The sequence below is a fragment of the Populus trichocarpa genome, chromosome 12, assembly GCF_000002775.5.
Source record: "Populus trichocarpa isolate Nisqually-1 chromosome 12, P.trichocarpa_v4.1, whole genome shotgun sequence".
NCBI classification, from domain to species: Eukaryota; Viridiplantae; Streptophyta; class Magnoliopsida; order Malpighiales; family Salicaceae; genus Populus; species Populus trichocarpa.
In genome coordinates, this window is record NC_037296.2 from 1,470,032 (window position 1) to 1,483,754 (window position 13,723).

The 13,723-nt window shown below is 32.1% G+C and overlaps 2 protein-coding genes across 2 annotated transcripts; one reads left to right on the forward strand and one right to left on the reverse strand.

Annotated features, from left to right (window-relative positions):
* Positions 1-5,511: 5,511 nt before the first annotated feature.
* Positions 5,512-6,984, reverse strand: LOC18110278 (UPF0481 protein At3g47200). Its single transcript, XM_024582289.2, has one exon. It carries the CDS (start codon positions 6,982-6,984, stop codon positions 5,512-5,514), a length of 1,473 nt encoding a protein of 490 aa, XP_024438057.1.
* A 2,623-nt stretch (positions 6,985-9,607) lies between these two features.
* LOC18110277 (uncharacterized) lies at positions 9,608-11,762 on the forward strand. Its single transcript, XM_006388525.3, has 7 exons — positions 9,608-9,701; positions 9,874-9,946; positions 10,089-10,216; positions 10,438-10,568; positions 10,994-11,105; positions 11,200-11,267; positions 11,474-11,762. The coding sequence occupies exons 1-7, from the start codon at positions 9,653-9,655 to the stop codon at positions 11,597-11,599; spliced, it is 687 nt and encodes a 228-aa protein (XP_006388587.2). The 5' UTR covers positions 9,608-9,652; the 3' UTR covers positions 11,600-11,762.
* The last annotated feature ends 1,961 nt before the right edge of the window (positions 11,763-13,723 follow it).

Below are 13,723 nucleotides of genomic sequence, written 5' to 3' on the forward strand. Positions count from 1 at the left end.
ACCATAGGGAAACCAGATATATTAATCTTATTAAATCTATAATAAGGACTATTTGAGAGCTGAGACAATATAAGATCTAATATCCTAAAAAAAACAATATCAAAACTGCTGTCAGGTCTGGCACATCAAATTACCTAGAAAGGTGAAACTAACTAGCTCAATCCCCACACTGCTTTGGATCATGAAGAACATATCCATAATCCAAACCCTTAGATAAGACACCAACTAAACTTCTTTTCATCCAATAATGACCTTCTTAGTGCACACAAAGTTCAATAGAATCTCTTTTTGGTGATCGAACAGGAGATTCTGCTTGATGAACAACCTCTGCACATGTTTTGTTGTCTCGAAATCTCATTGGACTCGCTATAACCTTCTTACCCTTTTGCTGCACATTATTAATCAGGACCTCTTTATTCTCATTACCATTCTTATGTTCAAACCCAAATACATTAACTCGTAGCTAGAAAGAACCATTTATCAGACACCGTCAAGTCACCTTAAGAGATCATCCAAAAGCAAAGGAGAGTTCACCTTGACGAAACCAAAATGTAGTAGAAGACTGTAGAAGTATGGATAGAGAACAAGGCTTGAGACAAAAATGCAGTAGAAGACTCGGAAAACACCTAAAAACCATCGAAGATCCAACTTTGGTATCCAGAAATCCCCCATTTTCAATGCGAAAATGAAATCACCAAAAAAAGAACCAAGAAATCTGGAGATACAAACATTAGTTAGGATAAAACAAAAGTATTTTTCCAAAAAAGGGTTCTCTAATGATTAAGTAACCCATGTGACTAGTTGTATTTTTATAGTATCCAAGAGTACAAAGGTGCAATACTTTTAGTATAAGCTATATATTTAAGGAAGCTAATATATATACACAATTAATTAATAATTAAGGAATCCAATAAGAATAGTATAGATACTATTTGAAGAAAACCATCTTGCCTTGATACCATATAATTGAGAAATTGGGTTGGTATTATATGGAAATAGAAAGGTATAATTGCTTTGTCATTGTGCCAATTTTTGCTTTGATCAAAGGTTGTTTTTGTCAAATTTGGAATATATTGTACGCTTTTGAAATTACAGTTTAGGTGCACTTTATATTTGAAGCTCTATTTGGATTTTTTATGTAAATTTGTTTGATGCTTGCTCGGTGTGCTTTTGCGCTTGTATATGTATGTGCATGTGAAATCTTGAGGGAAAAATTAATATTTGCCTATGACGGTGCCAAAAAGCCTTAGGCCTTTGAGAAATGTCTCTTCGCTTGATCGCTTCCTTTATTTCTTGAATTGATGTGTATTTTCTTGGTTTAATCCTTGTTGAATTTGATCTAACTTGGGATAAAACTTGGTGATAAAACCTGGTAGTTGTGTGTTCTTTTCTTGTTTGAAAGCTTTCTCAAAGGCTTCATACCTGAGGCCAATATTAATCTCTCCAGTGATGGATTCAAACTTTTTTGGGTGTTTGTAAAGTGATTTATGTTGTCGTCATCTTTGAAAAAACTTGGGTGGAAATTTTTTCTTGAAATGGATTCAGGAAATATTATTGCTCATTTTCTCGTAGATTAATCCATGGATGAGTTTCTGTGGAATATTTGCCAGATTAGGTTACGTACAGATTCAAAATCTCTAGCTTACCACTAACTTATGAAAAGGTAGCTGCCATTTCCCTTCAACCTCGTCATTCATCAATCTCTAAAAAGGGCCAATGAAGGTGATGAAAAGATTGGAAAGAGTACTGTAGTGGGTGTGTATCTTATAACTAGTTCTCTTTCAGACTTGCCTCATTTTTTAGTAATTTTCTTTGAAGTTTTTGTTAGTTTTTTTTTTAGATTATATGTGACTGTTTCGAAATAAATAAAAAAAGAAGAAGAAAAAAGCTGCTAGAAAGAGAGTACGAGCTAGGAAGAACATTGGATGAAAATAAAATTGTATTTAATAATGATATATAAAAAATATATAGTAAGTGTTTTTATATTTTTTTTTGTTGGCGATACACAAGAAAAGATAAAATAAAATATATAAAAATATATTTTATTCTTTATATATATTATGATTAAACTCATATTATTTGAAACAATAAAAGAGATTATTATTTATAATGGATATTATTTTTTAAAACTAACTTAAAATAATAATTTACTAGCTATTTGAACCGCTGTCACCATGTTTAAAATAAATTATATAAATTTTTAAAAAATATAAGCTTTTCTAATGTATTTTCTGCTAATCAGTCCTTCTTCTCCTTGATTATCCGTGACTTTATCCGTGTGCACTGTGCACTTTTCCAGCAAGGAACACGGCATGTTGGGCTTGCGCCCTACATCTTTCCTTTCCTTAATGTTATCACAGCTTGAATTATAGGGCCCATATCTCCTACATTCTCATTAGAGAGCCCAAATAGAGTGTTCAAAGCCCTTGAAGACCAATCACTTAATTCATCTGCAGGTTGCCTGCAAGGCTGCAACCACTTGCTAGGCAAGGATTCATCAATTGAGTCACTATTAACCATAACAATCCGACTCAAATTCAAACTCTGATTTCTTAATCCATAACCCTCGATCTCCGGAAACAACAAGGATATGCCAAGATTTCCCACACTGTAATCGTATCCTCCATAAAAATTCTCTTCCGGCCTGCTGGTGATCATACCCCGAAAGAAATAAAAAAGCTCCATGTCATCTATAATCACCTAAATTTTTCCCAATAAAAAAGAAAAAGCATTCAACTTGTTGCAAGCGCACTCCCTGCTACCTGCTACCTGTTATTTGTTTCAATTTAGTCTCGACATATTGTTTTTTCCCTGATTTAATCATTCCATGTTCGATTCAGATAATAATCGTGTTCACAACAAAATCTCAGGGAGGCAGTGCATTGCCTTGACGTGTTAGTTTGAGAGATTGAGATTAGAAAATTAAAAGTTAGGGGTTAAGTTAGGTTCGATCGAAAGGTTAGGAGGCTTTTGACAAGTTAACATTCTTTTTTTTTATTGAGTGAAGTGTTAATTAATACATCCTACGAGCCAATGTCTTCTAGCATTGAATCTGTGCAAATTTTCATCTAGTTCATGACATAAAAGATGGATAGTCTACTCAGTTTTACTAGCTTCTTCGTCATTCAGAACGCAATCTCTATATTAGTCTTGTACATACAAAAAAAATAAAATAAAAATATTCTAGTAATAATTGAGCATGGATATGACGTGCTATAATCCAGGCTTCCATTTAACCGTTGTGAATTCAGAATTAAAAGAGCTTGATGTTTTTGGGCCGCTTGCTGGTCCTTGGGGCCCATGGTGATATGATGGCTTTATTTCAAATCATGGGCATGTATTAACGTTTAATGTTTGTATTATTTGTTTCATGGTTGTTTGGAGTTGGCAAGTTCTATTCCATTAGTAATGGGGCTAGAATTTTTTAAATGAAACAATAAATTATTAATAAATATTTGATATTATATACTATACAGACATGTGTTATATAAAAAATTTAATTTGAAATATATGTACCAACTCAAGTCAAGTAAAATTAATTTAAGAATACTTTTAAAATAAAAAAACTTACATTATAATTGTTCTTTTCGAGATTTTATAATTTAAAACTGCTTTATAATGATTTTATTTTTAATCTCATTAAAAATATCTTTCTCAATATATACAACAAACTTTCATTTATCTATTTCTAAATCTTTCAAGGACTAGGAAAGTTTCTATGATGATATATGGTACATAACATCTAAAATCATAGCTTAAAAGGATTGTCACAAATTGATGTTGTTCTTGCTGACTTGTTGTTTTGTAGAAGTGGATTAAACATAAATATTAAATATTTTCATTTTAATTTATTTATTATGTCCCTAATTTTTTGAGTTGTCCTGTATTTCATTTTTAATCAGTAGTAAATTCATCACCATCATTTTTTATATGAACTTCATAGCAAAATACTTATCAATTCATCAAAACTCATTTCAATTCATATCCATTAGCATATAATATTACCCATACACATTTAATTCAATAAACCCATAAATTATTATAAACCCAACATTTTCAATAACTAATTATAAAGAAATAAAACTAAAATTATGAAACAAATAGAAAAGATGAAGGAAACTTTCCTAAAACATAGAATATAAAAGGTTACTTGATTAACTAATTAATAGCTTAGGGTTTAATGAGAAATTTGTAGAAAAAAGAGAGGTAGGGACAATAGTAAAAAAAAAAAAAAGCTTGGATTAATTAGTAGTTAACTAAAAAAAATTGACCCTGTAAAGCTATTATATTAATATTTTAATATAAAAAATATTTTAAAAAAAAATTAAAGAGGTAATTGCCCCTGTTGCACTATTGTGGCCCCGCCACCGTGTCCACAGCGGAAAATGTTACTTCTTGAGAATCCACCGACAACGATCCTCATATCCGATGGTGCAGGATTCACACGCTTCGGACAGTGTTATACGATGCTCGTCTGGTGCTCGTATGCTGATCGTCCCTGTTTGTCTTTCCATCTAGGTGGATCTCAAACGCCATATATATAGGAATCCACCATCAGTACAACATAAGCAATTCACGTCACCTGCGCAGCGTTGGCTTGGTAATTTTTTATTTATTTGCTTATTTTGATTTGTTGAAATTCACTACCTAATATTTAATTGAGGTATATTAGAAAACCTGAGTATATTAATTTTGTCAGAGATTTACGAGTAAAGAATTGGTTCTGGTTAGGGAAGATTAATACCTCTAACATACCCTACCTGAGATAAGCTAATTCGTGGTTTTGATGTGTTAAAGAAATTTTTAAAATTTTATTTTTTTATCGGATATTAGAAATACGATTTACATGTAAGTTCTTAAATATTTAACCGTGAACAAATCAAAATATTAAATTCTTCTTGGTTAGAGATAGGTTTATGTTTAGGATTTTTTTTTGTTTTTTTTCTTTTAAAATTACCCTCTTTGTATAGGTGTTGGAAACTCCTATATATAAGTAAATATATTGTTAGGTTTCCAAACTTGGTCTCTCAACTTCTTGTTTTTTTTGTAAATTTAATTTTTCTTATTTTTTAGATTTTTATTATCAACATTGACTCGAATGAGGAAAATCGGTAATTTTAAAAATAACGCGTTAAAAGTCGAACGCGTTCCAAAGATCTTTGAAAATTTAAATTCCTTTGAGACGATGCTGAAAATGCTAAAAATGATGCAAATATATTAAAAACATATTTTTTGAATTTTCATTATTTTTTCCTATTTTTAAATTTTTTAAAAATTTTATCAAAAAAATATATTAAAAATTAAATAACAACTAATTAATAGTTGATGGATGGATAGATACAAATACATATACACACTAGATAATATTCCTTAAAGTTGATAACAACAAAGTACAATACTAATGATTATTCTTTTATTCTTACAATCAAACAAGTGAACTAAGATTTATTAACTACAGAAGAAAAGGAAAAAAGGAATTTTACAGACACTGAAGCATTCGAACCTTGAGTACTAAAGAAAAGATCGAACAAAGTCTTGCAAAGTGATGAACAGCACGAACAATCCAACAACAGTTCCGGTGCCTATCCAAACATTCCTGAAATACTGTCTTCTGAGGAAGGCCTTGCTCTTGTTATACCGGTTGTTATAGTAAGCATCTAAATATGTGGCGATATTGCTATAACACGAAGAGACTTCTACGATTCCCTTGCAAAGTTCGTTAATCAGCTCAGCCACATCTGCACTTTTTCCAAGGCTATTAATAATAACTTTACTTTTAATCAGCAAGTCTGCATCTTCGGCAGTATCCACAAGCAAATCCAAGAATTTGACATACTGGCAGATGTACGCCTCCTTGGGAAAATGACATTGCTCTAGCGCCATAAGGTTTCGTAACAGACATTCAGTATTATCATCAATCACAAGGAGTGGAACATCTAACTCACCTTTCTTGATAGAATTACCTCCCGAGTCTCCACTCCATGCTTTTATGTTAAGTAAGCATTCATCTCCCGATGGTGGTTTGAACTTCATCCCTGCTTCTTCCAGCCTAGTTGCTGTGATATCACAATTGGTGATGGGGTCGTTATACATTGTCTCTGGGTGTTTGGAGGACAAGAAAAACCTAACCAAATCAGTGAAATGTAATATTTTCGGAGGATTGGTTTTTTTCTTGTTGTACTTCTCAAAGTACTTGCAAGAAAGTTCCAGGAAACAAATGCAATCGGGTTTATGGTCCCGATTATGCCCGGGTTTATAGAGCCGAATACATTGGAAACAAGAGCAATCGGGTTTAGGGTCCTGATTACATCGGAAACAATCACAATCTGGTACATGGAACCGAATACATTGGGAACAAGAGCAATCGGGTTTAATGTATTTGGCTGCAATTTTATATAATTCATCAAGAATACAGAACGGCAGCTGGTTTTCGAGCAATATCAGGTCCCGTTGAATAGCATCTGTCAGCCAGGGTTTACCTATTATATAATCGTAATTATATCTGTCGTCATCTTGAGAAGTTTTTTCAGGTGAGTTTTTATATTTCTTATATTCTCCAGTCTTCAAGAAGAGCTCTAAGATGAATGCAGCATCCCATACAATCATCTTCAAAAGCTCTTTTGGATCCTTGAAAAGCTCTAATGAATCATCTTCATAATAATGGCTGATTTCAGCTGCACATTTTTTAACGGTGTTCGCAAGTTCCTCCTGAAATGGTTCCCATTTTCCCCCACGCAGTCTGCTAAAGAATTGGTTGACATATCTTCGTTTCAGTTCATTTTCATTCTTGTGATGAATTGGGCCGATACAAATTACCTGAGGGGTATAGGCAGCTCTTTTTGATTGAGGAATGTTTGCCGGAACATTGTAGATACATGTCTCTTTCCGCAAGGTAGTTTCCATGCTATCTGAAACTTCATTCAAAAGCACTTTGCAAAGATTTTCAATATCATTGGAAGTGCTTGCTGAACCTCGGTCACCCATCTGTCTAATTTCACTGCTCAAATGACAATAGAAGTCTGTCATTAGACAAGGAAATCGATTTAAAAAACACACACAAAAAAAAAACCTATAATCTATTTTTTAAGTATTTGAACTCCCACGATAGAAATAACAACAAAATTAATTTTGTTGTCGATCAGAATTCCAGGCATTCAGAAGCCATCACAATATGTTGTAATTTTTATGTTGTGAAATATGTACAGGGTTTCTGTTTTTGTTTGTGAAACGTGTTAGAATTTTTAATCAAGAACTAACATACTGAAAGTATTTTATAGGATTGTTAGAGCAAAGTAGCTAAGGAGATGATTCCCTCGATATTTGATAGTTAAATGCATAGTCTCCCAAGTTTTCGATTTTGATCAATTATGTCCTTGTAATGAAACTTTTGCAATCCAAGCACTTTCAATTTTTATAACCTCTTGTTAGAGATACACCTCTAGAGTATCCAACACAACTAGTCCTAATAGGGGCAGATTTTTACCTGATTTGAATATCCAAGAAGTACCTAATGAGCAAATGACAATTTTGTCGAGATCCGACTCCACCGGAACTAAGGCAGGATGAGTATGGTTTTGAAGTTTTTTCGGTTGAAAACTTGCCCCCAACCCGACCCATAATTATATCTAGTGCATCATGGTTTAATGTCAATTTCTTAAATCTTAAAGATAATTCAAATTTTAATCTTAAACTACAACATATTGTGATTTATATGCAGACAAATATATAGTAACTCTCGATCTTTCTACATGTACTGAATTGTATTACTGACATTAACGGGAAAAAAAAAAAAAAAAAAAAAAACCAGACCATTTCATTGCCGGCTGGACTCCAGGGTAAAAATAATCTTAGTAAGAAAACAATTTGAGGGGTCGATATCACACAAACCAGGAAGACTAACATATTAAATGATTTTAGTGACAGGACCAAACCTTTGAAGGCACAACCGAAAATAGAGGTAGAGCTATCCGGATGACTCTTCTAATCCCCAACTGCAGAAAGGAAGGTCGTTATTTTCCCAGGCGAATAGCACTAGAGCAAGTTGTCTGTCCAGAATTAAGAGCTCTCCACAGGGACCTGTGCATATATGGCTGAATCAAGGAATATCCATGCATGTAGAAAACAAAAGGAAATACCGAACAGAAAATAGAGCAAAAGATTCATTATTGGATGAAGAATCCATGGTTTTCCAATCAAACGCAGTGATTTGAATACTGGGTAATTTTATATGTTTGGTTATGAGGTCATTATACTTAATTCCTGTAAGGACTATGGACACCACTTATCTCCACATTGGTATGATATTGTCCACTTTGAGCCTAAGCCCTCATGGATTTGCTCTTGGGCTATACCCAAAAGGCCTCATACCAATAGAGATATTTGTCCATCCTTATATACCCATGATCCTCCCCATTTCTAGCCAATGTGGGACTTTGGTCGTATATCCAACAATTCCGAACCGGCCAGGTCATCTAGAGTTTAATATAGAGCATGCTGCAACTCGGAAATTGTTCTTGTTCATTTTTCAGCATATGTAATGAGCTTCTTCTATTCACGGTATATGAACAAAGGAAGAGAGGGAATATTTGGCCACAAATGGGTGACTCAGTTAAAAGAATTAAAATTTGAATTGATATCAAATAGATTGTAACATATTGAATGAAGAAATCTTAGAAGGTGAAGAAGATAGGGAGGAGAAATAAACCTTGGAGGTCTTAAGGTGAAGAAGACAGAGAGAAGGAGAAATAAACACTGAAGGTCTTTCTATAATGCCTTTTCCATAAAATGCCGTTTGCTTCCGCGTATATATAATGCAGCTGCCTGTAACCAAACACATGGATTTTGTTCGAGTGTCTAGATCTACGTGTACGAAGGGGCTCCATCAACACCTTACCGAGCTGGTAATTTTTTTTTTTTTTTTTAATGTAGCCTCTGCTTAATTGATTAGATGACTAAGTTATTTTACCAGTGTTTTATTGCGGCTTAAATAATTTATTTTGGTTAAAAAAATAAATAAACTTTTCATATGTTTTTTTATTAAAAAAATTAATTATAAATTAAAAGGTTTATACATCTATTTAATTAAATAAAACGAAAACCATATGTATTAGTAATTTTTTTAAAAAAATTAACACGTGTATTCTATTTGATTTAACTAACAGCACGTAAAGTAATTTAGTAAGGTTACTATGTGATTCCATCTTTTAAAAATTGTGTCAGCATTCTATTTGTCTCTACAAGTCTAATTCATCAAAATTCATCCTAATATTTGAAGCTATCCATTACTCTATCTTGCTTGTAAATATTCCAATCCAAACTAACGAAATTATTAATATCACATGAGAAACTTATAAGCTAGTCAATTCGTTTAAAAAATTTCTGATAAACTAGATAATTCATTAAAAACAATTCTTTGAAGGTGTGACAATTCTTCTTTTTCATACAGTTTTTCAACATATTCTCACCAGGTGTAACAGCTCCTCTTTTTCATCTCACTCTATCGGCCTAATTTTTCCGTAATTTTTAAGTTGACTTGAAAGACGGACGGTCTAGTTAGTCTTTCTCAGTTTAAAAGGCCAATATTTTCTGACTATAAATATAAAAGCAACCCTCACCTCTCTTTTGATATCTCTGCCAATTGTAATTAACTCCAATGATTTCCTCTCGGGCTTTCTCTCTCACGAGCAAGCCATTCCTTCCCGGTACTCCCTGCCACTCTCTTGATTTCTCTTAATAGTTTTTAAATCAACTACTTAATTATCATCTTCATTCATTCCTCTTGCCCTGCTCCCGAGTGTGATTAATTAGTGAAATAGATGTATAGTTTGTTTTTATCCGTTTCACGAATATGGTTCTGTGGTTTCCTCCCTGCAGCCACATGTCGCTCGTTCGGGACTTTCTACGGTCATGAGAACCGTAACATTATTCGCAGCTTCAAGGTTGCCAGGTAAGAGTATATTTGTCGCTTAGCTTTTTTTTAATTAAAAATATATTGAATTAATTTTTTTTTAAATTTTTTTTTTAATATTAATATATCAAAATAATATAAAAATATTAAAATTGTATATATATTTTTTTTCATTTGATAGACTATGGCACAAAAATTACATGCTACAAAGTAAGGAGATTCCGAAATGCAGTCATCGCCTCTCGTTTTTCATCTCGTATTCAACGGATTTATCAGGAAGTGACGATTTCCCTACGTTTGAACGGAAGGGTAACCTTGCCTTGATTATTCTCTAAGTTTCTTTATGATGTTATGCCTTTAATAGTCACTATCTGGTTGAAGTACTTACATAGTTCTCTGTAATTTCTTTGAAGAAAATTTTCTACTTAGACTTTCGATCATGTGTTAGATTATATATCCACAGAAGCTAATTAAAATCTGAATGAAAAATGTATCGATTATTTGACTTAGAATTTGCAACTACATTGCAGGAGATGATGTTAAGGTAAAGGTATCGTCTGCCTACGAATCGATTAAGACAAAGGGATTGTCACCCTCCAAATGGATATACTTCAGGCACGTAGATGACGGCAGTGGTGACGTTAGTGTAAAGGACCAGAAGGTTTTTAATGTTTCCTTTGATTCATGGAAATCACAAATTCCATCCTTCTCTTTTCTTTTACATTCCCATTGTATTTATTTTTCGTTCAGTTCCATCTACTTAATGAGACTATTTAATATATAATTCACTTGTTTACTATAAAAAAAAACAAATTCCATCCTTATATGTATTGTATATCCCACAAATAGGGTTTAATTTGCACGGAAAATTATTGATCATCATTCATATCTGAGGAGCATGTAGTTCATCATCCCTATTCTTAATTTTTTTTTTTTTTGATAATAGTCGGAAGTTTTATTAAGAAAATAGCTATAAAATAATAGCATAACTTACATTATCCTTGTTCTTAACTTGGTTCGAGATTTCGGCTAATTGCCTTATATTTTACCTCAATTCGCCTCTTAACCATTTGCGATGCCTTGCAGGTACAAATTCACTACCGGGTCTTTGATAAAGAAAAAAAAGAGCTTGACAAAACTTACCACCCAAAACGCGGTCCTGAAATAATAGGTCCAGGCGAGAACGATATCTGTCAAGGTGAAAAATTAATTTTTTACTTTTTTGGAATATTGCAATATGTTTTCTACATACGATCTGGGGATAAAGACGCTAGAATATGGAATTTATGCAGGCTTGTATGAAGGAATTGTGGGCATGCGAAAAGGGGAAAGAAGAATCATCGTCCTTCCACCGTCTTCGGTTAGTACTTTTATATCCGTTATTTCTTCCTGGGATTTTTTGTTTGATTGACAGCTAGTACTGTTCTTACCATTTTTGGGAAGTTCAAACGTACATATTTTTGTATTGGGGAAATCTCATCTTCGTAAAGCTTAATATCATATATCCATGAAGTGATGTTGAATTTTTTTTGCAAAACTCATTTCATTCTTTACCAATTTCTCAAGGATTTGACCGGTGACCACCGAAAGAGTTCATGGAGTCATCTCCCGAAATTCATGACGGGGAAACTGTCCAGTTACTCCGAAGAACATAGAATCTATGATGTGCGCTTGGTCGAAATCATTGGATGACCAACTTGATCAGGAGACCAAATAAGGGGCTTTAATTTTTAGCTCACCCGTGGGTTTAGTAAGAATAGTCTCATTATTAAGTGTGTATTTAATAATGAAGCATTATTATGCTTATGTAAAAAAACGTTTGAACTAAGTAATAATAATTTGATATTTAAGAAAAATATAAATTTGATATTTTTTCTCAAATCTAAATATGCTTGAATATCAAATCCATAAGGTTATCAAACAGAGCCTAAACGGATATCTTTATGGTGGGAGCTAAAACCCTGTGTCCTCACATGGCTACATCCATAAAAGAAAAAGAAAAAAAGAAGAAGTAAATTGATAGTACATATTTACAAGCCCTACATCAGTAATGAAGATGTCTCATGGTCCGCCAATGGCAACGAAATACAATATGGCCTCTACGTACAGCCTACCATCGATTGTAGTAGCGGTATTTCATTGCATACTACATAGGTTATGTCAATTATCTTTTCTTCGCGACCATCATTTTCTTGTCCAAAATTCTGGAATGTCCCAAGCAGAGCATGGAAAAAACAAATGCCATGCACTTCTTCTTGGTCTTTCCCTCGGCATGTATCTAAAAGGTCAATAATACGTTAAAATGTCACATTTTCAAGAGAAATCTCATATATGCTCACTTGAGCAAAAATCTAATCCTATCATTTTAATGGGACCTTTATGCTATAAAACGAGTGTGTGTCTTATATATATAAATGTCACATTTTAATTGTCATTTTAATAAAACCATCATGTTTAGAATCATATTATATACAGAATTTAATTTATTTCATAACAAAATTTGAATTTAATTGATAACCTATTACAATTCTTATATTTGAAATAAAATAACATATTACCAACTCATTTTTTTCACCAACCATTTACATTCAGAAGAATAATTATATGAGCTCCATGGATATTGCTAAAATAAATATATCTACATGATAAAAACATATTAAAGTATAGATAAACTCTTCCTCTAAGTATTTGACATGAGATATTGCAGAGCAATTTGGTTGAGCTAAAAATTGATGTTCAAGTATTATTTTTTTATATAAATATTAGTTCTAACTTTTATTTGGTATTTTGCCGGATAACAAAGAATTTGTTTTTCTTTCTTTTTTTCCCTTTTCTTTTTCTTTGTGCTAGGAATTTATCAATTAAATAATATCTTTAAAACATATTAATTTAGACATTTTTAACTATTTTTTCATTTCATATTTCATAATAACACAATATAACATTTCAGTCAAAATAATACATAACAAATAATCAGAAAAAAAAATTATTTCAAACAACATGATCAAATCAACCGGTTGTTATTAGAAACTAACCCCTCCTTATTTATACCTTGAAAGAAAAAAAAGATTAAAAAAAAAAGAAGATTAGATTAGTTTTAGTTGCTTGTGAAGCAACAAAGTTTTATTTTTTTGGTTTTGAAGAGGCTATTGTAAAATATGAAACAAAGTCCACCGAAGAAGAAGGACAATAAAATCTACGAAATTCGCTCCAATTAGTTTAAGATTGAGGGTAATTAGTTGATTCAAATTAATTCTTGAAAGATTGTAAAGGATTTAAATGAAGATTTTATGTATTTTCATTAAAACATTACAACAAAAACATTGCATATGAGAATAAATGATGTTGATATTTCACATCGTCTAGGTGAGTATTACGTAATCTTATCTTTTAAAGTCTAATGGACCACATGATGGGATAATTGAACATCATCCATAAGGATCTATCCATTTTGAGGTAAGATAATTTAATTAATTTTTAAGCTAGAATTCTTGAAGTAGCTTTCAAGACTTGTTGTATAGTAATAACATTTACATGGCAAGTGACGAAAATGTTAGAAATTGTTATTTGCACCACATATTATAAAAAATCAAGATATGCAAGAATATATAAGCAAATAAGTCACTAAATTTAATTTGCAAGCTGGCCATGTTAGAAGTATTGATATGACACAATATTAATACAAATAATGACTAATCATTTGCCTTTGGTTCGTAATTTGAAAATTAGATAGTGTTCAAATATAACAATTCATGATATATGCATTAATTTCAATGTTTTGGAAAAAAAATAGAAAATACCTTAATAAATTAACTT